The 10,114-nt window shown below is 49.4% G+C and overlaps 1 protein-coding gene across 2 annotated transcripts; it reads left to right on the top strand.

Annotated features, from left to right (window-relative positions):
• The first annotated feature begins 378 nt into the window (after window positions 1–378).
• LOC308140867 (GTPase IMAP family member 7) lies at window positions 379–3,821 on the top strand. Of its 2 annotated transcripts, none has more exons than XM_080510819.1 (3): window positions 379–466; window positions 1,252–1,412; window positions 2,754–3,821. In XM_080510819.1, exons 1-3 carry the CDS (start codon window positions 448–450, stop codon window positions 3,528–3,530), a joined length of 957 nt encoding a protein of 318 aa, XP_080366945.1. In that variant the 5' UTR covers window positions 379–447; the 3' UTR covers window positions 3,531–3,821. The 2 variants fall into 2 exon arrangements, with proteins under 2 accessions (XP_080366945.1, XP_080366946.1); XM_080510820.1 differs by having other exon boundaries at window positions 383–466; window positions 1,255–1,412.
• The last annotated feature ends 6,293 nt before the right edge of the window (window positions 3,822–10,114 follow it).

The following is a 10,114-nucleotide window of genomic DNA, read 5'->3' as shown; positions in this document are numbered from 1 at the left end:
ATACTGAACTGATCTTCACCTGGTTTTCTTTCCTGACAACTTCATACATGTAGCTGTGATACTGGGTACATGGTTTGGTGTATTTTGATTATCATAGTGGGATAAACAATAATAGAATGTTCTGATTTGTGATTTGTGATAGGTAAACTATAAAACACCAAACACACAGACATACTCCACATGGTTCTCTGACGTCTTCATTCTCCGCTGCTACAGTTTAGTGTTTACGTACTTGACGACCGGACCAAGATGGCCGCCGTATTTCCTGCTCCTCGGCAGTCGATGCGGCGTCTAACCCTTATCGGCGTAAGAACTGTCCTGCAGAAAAAGTCTTCTTCTCGGCAGCTGTGTGACGTCACTGCCGACCGTTCTTGTTGTTCCAGGCACCTTCAGCCTGCAGGAAGCAGGAAGTCCTGACTCTGACTGTCCAGCTGCTCTGCAGCAGTCATGGCTGATTCCCAGGCAGGTAGGGCGGACCTCTCCTCTTACTTTCTCCTCTCAACGCTCCTGCAGGAGGCACCACTGAGGGTGGGGGGTGTTTGGACTATAGGGGCATGGGGTGTGGTCACTGTGTGTGTGTGTGTGTGTGTGTGTGTGTGTGTGTGTGTGTGTGTGTGTGTGTGTGTGTGTGTGTGTGTGTGTGTGTGTGTGTGTGTGTGTGTGTGTGTGTGTGTGTGTGTGTGTGAGAGAGAGAGAGAGAGAGAGGTATACATACACACAGACAAAGTTAATTCTACCAAATACAAACAGTACAGTCATCTAACTGAACAGCAAACTGAAAGGCACAACAATAAGATTGTCTATTTTAACTTTCTAGTCTTCGCTTGTCAGTTGGGAGTAACGTGACGAGGAGTAACGTGGGGGACTAAACTCCAGGGAGAAAAATCCCGGGGGGGGGGGGGTGACCTCAGAGGGACTAACCTCAGGGGGGAGTAAAACTCCAAAAGTGGGGATGGTAATCTCAGGGGGATTAACCTTGCAGGGGCACTAACCTCAGGGGAGCACACCCTCCACTCCATGGAGTCCAAGTCTGGCCGCGTGGCCACGTACTTATACCTTGCATTGACGTACTCCCTCCCTGCTCTTGGCACTCCGTCTCCACATTTTCAGAAGACCGTGGGGAGGGAGTGCCCCCCCCCCCCCCAAAAAAAAAACAAAAAAAAAAAAACATACGGACTAAAAACACGCAGGGTGTGTTGTGACCGTGGCTTTAGTGATCCTTTAACGCCCTGCTGGTCCTCCTTTTTCCAGCAGAGCTGACGCTGGTGGTGCTGGGCGGGACCCAGACCAGGACTGGGACCGGGAAAGAGCCGGTCCACACCATCCTGGGCCTGCCAGACCAGGAACAGGGCCACGGTGGCCCAGCTGATCAGCAATGCAGGAAGCACCGAGGGGAGGCGGCCGGCAGACGGGTCAGAATCACTACTGCAATTTGCAAAAGTTACTGTAAATGAAAGTACTAACTGTACTCATTGGATATTTACCACTAATGACAGTACATAACTGTACTCCCTGGATATTACCACTTATGAAAGTACTAACTGTGCTCCCTGTATAGTTACCACTAATGAAAGTACTAACTGTACTCCCTGGATATTACCACTAATGAAAGTACTAACTGTACTCCCTGGATATTACCACTAATGAAAGTACTAACTGTACTCCCTGGATAGTTACCACTAATGAAAGTATATAACTGTACTCCCTGGATATTACCACTAATGAAAGTATATAACTGTACTCCCTGGATATTACCACTTATGAAAGTACTAACTGTACTCCCTGGATATTACCACTAATGAAAGTACTAACTGTACTCCCTGTATAGTTACCACTAATGAAAGTACTAACTGTACTCCCTGGATATTACCACTAATGAAAGTACTAACTGTACTCCCTGGATATTACCACTAATGAAACTACATAACTGTACTCCCTGTATAGTTACCACTAATGAAAGTACTAACTGTACTCCCTGGATATTACCACTAATGAAAGTACTAACTGTACTCCCTGGATATTACCACTAATGAAAGTACTAACTGTAGTCCCTGGACAGTTACCACTAATGAAAGTACTAACTGTACTCCCTGGATAGTTACCACTAACGAAAGTACTAACTGTACTCCCTGGATATTACCACTAATGAAAGTACTAACTGTACTCCCTGGATATTACCACTAATGAAAGTACTAACTGTACTCCCTGGATATTACCACTAATGAAAGTACTAACTGTAGTCCCTGGACAGTTGCCACTAATGAAAGTACTAACTGTACTCCCTGGACAGTTACCACTAATGAAAGTGCTAACTGTACTCCCTGGATAGTTACCACTAATGAAAGTACTAACTGTAGTCCCTGGACAGTGACCACTAATGAAAGTGCTAACTGTACTCCCTGGATAGTTACCACTAATGAAAGTACTAACTGTAGTCCCTGGACAGTTACCACTAATGAAAGTACTAACTGTAGTCCCTGGACAGTGACCACTAATGAAAGTGCTATGTACTCCCTGGATAGTTACTACTAATGAAAGTACATAAAGTACCAGTCGGAGTTCCATATCTGGTCAATGCCACAGTTTTTTTAAAGACTTTATTTAAATATGTTTTTATTTTATTCTTAAATAACTCCACCAGTGTGTCCGCCACCTGTTCAGCTCCACCTGTTCAGCGGCTGGAGGAGCGTCAGAGCCTCTCGCTCTCGTGAAACATTTGGACACCTTGCAGATATTGTTCCTCCTCCCTGCAGGTGGCGCTGGTCTCCACGCCGGCCTGGTTCAGCCCCTCCTTCCCTCCGGGGCAGAGGGAGCGGCTCATCTCGTCCTTCGTCGCCCTGTCCAGCCCCGGGCCGCACGCCTTCCTGCTGTGCGTGCCGGTGGAGCGGCGGGCGGACGGCGAGGCCGCGGCACTGGACGTCCTGCGGGAGCTGCTGGGCCCGGCGGCCGTGGCCTCCCACACCCTGGTGCTCTTCACCCACCTGGAGGCGCTGGAGGACGAGCCGCTGGAGGACTACCTCTTCACCTGGCGCAAGGACCTCCTGCAGCTGGTGGGGCGGTGCGGGGACCGCTACCACACACTGGAGGCGGAGGACCAGGCCAGGGCGGTGGAGGAGCTACTGGAGAAGGTGGAGGGGGCGGAGCGCCTAAGCTGTCCCCTGTACCGAGAGACGGAGAGGAGGCTGAGAGAGAGGCAGGTGGAGGTCGCCAGGCAGAGGCGAGGCCAGGAGCGCCGCCTGACGGAGGAAGACCTGGAAGCGGCTCGGGACGAGGCGGAGAGCACCGTCGGTGATCTGGACGTCTCCGTGGATCATCTCTTCCCCTCCGCCCCCCCCACTCCTCCACTCACCGGCGGGCCCTGCTTCCTCTGGGCCTGGGCGCGGTGGCTGTCCCGGCTAGTGAGGAGGGAGGCTCTGCTTGGCGCCCTGGTGGGGTTACTGGTCGGGGGGCCGTACGGCGGCGTGGTCGGAGCGTCGGTGGGCTGCATTGCTACCGAGGTGCAGCGGAGAAAGACTGCAAAAAGTGACTGACTCGTATTACGATGTTTATTACAATATCATTGAAAGATAATTAACAAGTTATTACAATGATCACCATGATGGTTATCCTAATGATCCTTGTGATAACATTGTATTTATCTGTATAATCCTGAGATTTATGAATGTACCTAGAGGGCGCTCTAGGCCCCATACCTTGCAGGAAGTCTACAGACAGGAACACCCTGTCATGTGACACTCGCCCTCTGTGCTGCATGCCACGTGGCCGTACTGAACGCCAAGCCAAGCCATTTTGTCTGTGTCCTCCTGGAAGACCTTTGCACAGTTGATAGCTTTAATAAAGAAACGCTTCAACTTGTCCAAGTCACTGTGTGTCACTATTATAGTGTCCAATAAGACGAGTTTCTTGTCTGTAAAGAACCGACCGCTCCTCCGTTCTCCTCCAACCTGAGACAGACAAGCCCAGTGGATGCAGCTGCCCGCTCACCTGACCCGCCCCCTTCTCCACTGTCGGCCAATCACAGGCCACCTCGCTCTAGCGGTACGTTCAGGTGACAAAAGAATTGGAACCAACCATGATCATCATTAAACGTTAACATTGCAGTGAACCCCCACCTTTTTCAATCAACCAATCAATCAATGAAAGACTTAATTTGCCTGGAATGGGGGCAAATAAAGTCTCATAGAGCAGGCATCCATCCATCCATCCATTGTCTACCGCTTATCCGGGGCCGGGTCGCGGAGGCAGCAGTCTGAGCAGAGTTGCCCAGACTTCCCTCACCCCAGACACTTCCTCCAGCTCTTCCGGTGGCACCCCAAGGCGTTCCCAGGCCAGCCGAGAGACATAGTCCCTCAACGTGTCCTGGGTCTGCCCCGAGGCCTCCTACCGGAGGGACATGCCCAGAACACCTCCCCAGGGAGGCGTCCGGGGAGCATCCGAAACAGATGCCCGAGCCACCTCAGCTGGCTCCTCTCGATGTGGAGGAGCAGCGGCTCTACTCCAAGCTCCTCCCTGGTGGCTGAGCTCCTCACCCTATCTCTAAGGGTACGCCCAGCCACCCTACGGAGGAAGCTCATTTCAGCCGCTTGTATCCGGGATCTCGTTCTTTCGGTCATGACCCATAGCTCATGACCATAGGTGAGGGTAGGAACGAAGATCGACCGGTAAATCGAGAGCTTCGCTTTTTGGCTCAGCTCCTTCTTCACCATGACGGACCGATACAACGTCTGCATAACTGCAGACGCTGCACCGATCCGCCTGTCGATCTCACGCTCCATCTTTCCCCCACTCGTGAACAAGACCCCAAGATACTTGAACTCCTCCACTTGAGACAAGGGCACTCCACCGACCTGGAGGGGGCAAGCCACCTTTTTCCAGTCGAGAACCATGGCCTCGGATTTAGAGGTGCTGATCTTCATCCCAGCTGCTTCACACTCGGCTGCGAACCGTGTCAGTGCACGCTGGCGATCCAGGCTTGATGGGGCCAACAGAACCACATCATCCGCAAATAGCAGAGATGAGATCCTGTGGTCCCCAAACTGGACCCCCTCCGGCCCCCAGCTGTGCCTAGAAATTCTGTCCATATATATGATGAACAGAACCGGTGATAAAGGACACCCCTGCCAGAGGCCAACGTGCACTGGGAACAGGTCCGACTTAATGCCGGCAATGTGAACCAAACTCCTGCTCCGGGAATACAGGGACCGAACAGCCCTTCACAAAGTGTCCCGGTTTCCATACTCCCGGAGCACCCCCCACAGGACATCTCGGGGGACACGGTCGAACGCCTTCTCCAGATCCACAAAACACATGTGGACTGGTTGGGCGAACTCCCATGAACCCTCAAGCACCTGGTGGAGGGTATAGAGCTGGTCCAGTGTTCCACGACCAGGACGAAAACCGCATTGTTCCTCATGGATCCGAGGTTTGACTAACGGCCGGACCCTCCTCTCCAGTACCCTGGAATAGACTTTCCCGGGGAGGCTGAGGAGTGTGATCCCTCTGTAGTTGGAACACACCCTCCGATCCCCCTTCTTGAAAAGAGGGACCACCACCCCGGTCTGCCAGTCCAGAGGTACTGTCCCCGCCCGCCACGCTATGTTGCAGAGACCAGTCAGCCACGACAGTCCCTGCACATCTTCCCTGAGACTTAAGGAACTCTGGGCGAATCTCATCCACTTCCGGTGCCTTGCCACCGAGGAGCTTCACAACAACCTCGGTGACTTCAGCTTGGGAAATGGACGAGTCCACCTCTGAGAACCCAGCCTCTGCTTCCTCAATGGAAGACGTGGTGGTGGGATTGAGGAGGTCCTCGAAGTATTCTTTCCACCACCCGACGACATCCCCAGTTGAGGTCAACAGCTCCCCACCTCCACTGTAAAAAGTGTTGGTGGAGAACTGCTTTCCCCTCCTGAGGCGCCGGATGGTTTCCCTCCAACTACAGAGGGATCTGGCACTCGTCCAGAGTCGCAAACCTGTGAACCTACCTCCTCCACTGACCCATCTTCCACCCAACCGAGGACACTGCTCTGCAAGAAACCCCCACGTCCCCCACTGGTGGCTCCTCTACAGGTGGTTCCTCTACAGGTGGTTCACTTCCTGGTGGCTGCTCAACAGGTGGTTCACCTCCTGATGGCTCCTCTACAGGTGGTTCACCTCCTGGTGGCTCCTCTACAGATGGCTCACCTGAAGGTTCCTCGCTTCTCCTCCGGTAGCACCTCGTGCTCTGGTGGCTCTTGTGGGAGGCTACAACAAATGAGTATCTAACATCTGCAGTCACAGCGGACGGCCTTTGACAGAGCAGAGAAGAACCTCCTGAAGACGTTGGGTCTGTTTTGGGAAGCGACGCTGGCAATCAGAGAAGAGGCGACACATTGTGAAACGCCTTTCTCCTGGAAGGTTATCGCTGTAATGACTTTGTTTCTAGAGCCCCACTGTTTTCTGAGGGCCTTGAAAATGTGCTTGTCCGTCTTTTCAACATGTTTAGGGGTGACAGAACAACCTGCCGCCTGCACTTGAGGCCAGACTTCTTGCAGCAGCCAGCTCACAGTTCTCTGGTTATTATCTTGCTGAGGGATCAGGTCAGCCGCTCTACAGCTCCGTGAAATCAGCTTGTGCAGCACTTGTTCAACACAAGCTCTGGAAGCTTCCTCCTGCTCCGTTTCCTCCTCTGTGTCACTGACGGCCTGAGCAGGAGCAGGCACTACAACAAACTGTGCTTGTAGATGCAACACAGCCTCCTTTACAATACTCAGCACAGAATTACTGTGGCTGAGAGTCTGAGTGCTCAACCACCACTCCATGAGTCCATGGAAACACCACAGCTCGTCTTCAATGTCAGCGAGCAAACAGTGGTGTGTCTGTGAAGGCAGTTCTGTTGTGGAAGGCTCAGCAAGTGTTTGTGATGCTTTCTGAGACTTGATCCCCGCTGATATGTTAATGTAGAGGAGTTGACCAAGGCTCCTGGTGAACGTCGGCACTGTTCCTGCTAAAATATCTTTTAACTGACAGAACTCACTCTCCCCTGGCTGTGAGGTCAGAGACTTTAGCTGAGTATCAACATGTTGTGCGAAAGCACGTGTCGTCCGACTGTCTTCTGCTCCTACATCTTGGAGGTATTTAGCCTTGAGTTTTGTCAGTATGCAATAAATGACTGTTTTCGCAAACTGTCTGGCAAAAAACATCTGAATCTTATTCTGAACCCCTTTCAGTGGTAGGCGGCTCTTCTCATGCAGCTCCACTCTGGATCCTGGAGTATCAGGAGCTTCCACATCGCTGATTTCCTCGATAATTGTCTCAGCAATTTCACCTGATACTTTCTCAGTGTTGTGGAGGAAATTTAACCGCAGCTGCTCCACACAGGATGGTGGCACATCATGCAGACAAGGCCCAATGAGGTCAGTCAGCATCTTCTGCATGATATACTGAACAACTTTAAATGTTGCAATCGGTGGACTGTCTGTTGATTCTACTGAAATAATAGACGTTTCGGCAACATCCTCCACAAAGGGACCCTGTTGATTTTCCATCATCCAGCGCGATTGAATGTTGAACCAGGACATACGTGGTATCTTGCTCCGAACATCCTTCATCATTTTACAGGCCAGTTCAACCATCTGATTGAGTGTTTTTGGAGGAGTGACACGAGGACTGACGACTCTCTCTACACTGGCTGCAGCATGACAAAGAGCTGAGTCGACACACGCTCTGACCTCCATGACCAGTCTGTCAGTCAGGTCCTTGGAGCTTTTGCTGTCCTCCACCTCTTCAACCTCGAGAGCTTCCGCCAAAGACTCAAGAAAGATGTCACTCAGACATGATAGAAACAGTTGTCTTGTATCTTCCCTTTTCACGTTCAGGAAGAATTTTGACAACAAACCAACTGCATCCAGGATCACCTGTGCTAACATGGTGGTTGTGCTGATGTCAGCGGTATCTCTGTCCAAGCGTTTCCACTGTTTATATGTCAGTTGGTTACAAAAAGCCACAAACTTTTGACAAACAGCATCCATTGGTATATTTTCATGTGAGTCAGACCCTGGCTCCAGGGGTGACTCTGATTCCATGTGTGACTCTGACTCCATGGGTGACTTTGTCTCAATGGGTGACTCTGACTCCACGGGTGGCTTTGGCTCAAAGGGTGACTCTGTCTCCGTGGGTGACTCTGACTCCACGGCTGACTCTGGCTTCACGAGGGACTCTGACTCCACGGGTAAATTTGACTCCATGCATGAGTCTCGCTCTGCGGGCCACTCTGGCTCCATGGCTGACACAAATTCCTTGGATGACTCTGACTCCATGTATGAGTCTGACTCCATGTATGACTCTGATTCCGCCGATGACTCTGGCTCCATGGATGACTCTGATTCCGCCGATGACTCTGATTCCGCTGATGACTCTGGCTCCATGGGTGACTCTGGCCAAGTATCCACATGTGTTTGATTTTGACCCATTATGACTGCTGAAGTTGATAGAAATTACATTTACAACACTTTGTAACACCTCTTGACTGAAGTCTCACCCACACATCAAAGGCATGATGTCACAGTGACATCACCCACATGAAAGAGCGGAGGCCCAGCCGGGCCTGGCTGGAGAACAGCCACCCTCCAACCCCTGGGAGGGTGGCTTCGCCCCATCCCCTAATCCACACACACACACACACACACACACACACACACACACACACACACACACACACACACATACACACACACACACACACACATTTTTTACCCCCAAAATATGTTTATTGATTTTTAATAATACAATACAATCAACAATCTGGTAACATCAACCTGTATCAGAGGATATGAGCAAAATAACACATGAGATGCACATTCATACATCCATCCACACACACACACACACACACACACACACACACACACACACGCTTAGTGAAGTTTGCACGCGAAAATAAACTAACAATTTTAAATAGATCGTTGTACAGTACAACACAATGGTTTGGATACAGAAATATTAATGAGGAAAAACAAGAAACATTAACAAACAAAACAACAACAACAACAACAACAAAACTAATTTGTAGGTTCCCATAACCTCTCAAAGTCCCTTTGTTTTCCTTTTGCAATATAAGTTAGTCTTTCTAGTCCAATGCACTCTGAAAGTTCATTGATCCATTGTTGTGTTGAAGGAGCCTCCACCTCTTCCAGTTTAGCGCTATAGCTCTCCTGGCGTGTAGCAGCCCAAAATCCAGTCGTTTCTTTTGCTTCCTTGTTCTTAAAAAGTTTTCTGGGTATATGCCCAATATACAAAGCTTGGCAGAAGGGGGACTCTTCACTTCAAAAATTTCTGATAAACATTTAAGCACATTCTTCCAAAATTGTAATATAACTTGATCCACTAGGGGGTCGTAATTAGTAGCAACTATTTTGTTCAAATCTGGAGTAATTTTTATGCCCAAGTAGTTAAATCCGTCTGGGGCAATTGTGAAATTTGTTTGTATGTTTGGATTTTTTTCTGTCCTCTTCATTAAGAAACATAAGTATTGATTTACTGTTGTTAATTTTATATCCAGAGAACATTCCACATTTTTCAATAAGGTTCACCGCGTTGGGAATGGTATTTTTTAAGTCTGTCAGAAAAAATATTATATCATCAGCAAAAAACGATATAAGATGATTTATCTCCCCCCCCCAATGCATACCCCTGACAGTCCTGCCTGAGTTCTCACTGCAATGGCTAAAGGTTCCATAGCAAGAGTGAATAGAATTGGGGACAGCGGGCATCCTTGTCGTGTGGAACGTTGTAAATTGAAAGGTTCTGAGATGTTATTGTTAGTTAAAACTTGGGCAGTAAGGTTTGTATATAGCAGTTCAATCTATTTGATAAATTCCTCTCCTAGGCCGTATCTTGGAAGCAGTTTCAGAAGATAGGCTCACTCAATTCTGTCAAATGCTTGGCATGCATCTACAGCCAGCATTGCTGTATCCTTTGCATTTTTTTTCTTCATACAATATATTTAGAACACATCTAATATTATGATAACCTTGTCTTTTTTGAACGAAACCTTGTTGATCATCTATTATTAGTTTTGGTTTCAGTCTTTCTAAGCGTTTTGCCAGGATTTTACATAATATTTTCATATCACATC

Source organism: Blennius ocellaris (assembly GCF_963422515.1).
Source record: "Blennius ocellaris genome assembly, chromosome: 16".
Lineage (NCBI taxonomy): Eukaryota > Metazoa > Chordata > Actinopteri > Blenniiformes > Blenniidae > Blennius > Blennius ocellaris.
The sequence above is the reverse complement of the archived record's forward strand: the minus strand, read 5'-3'. Positions and strand labels throughout refer to the sequence as shown.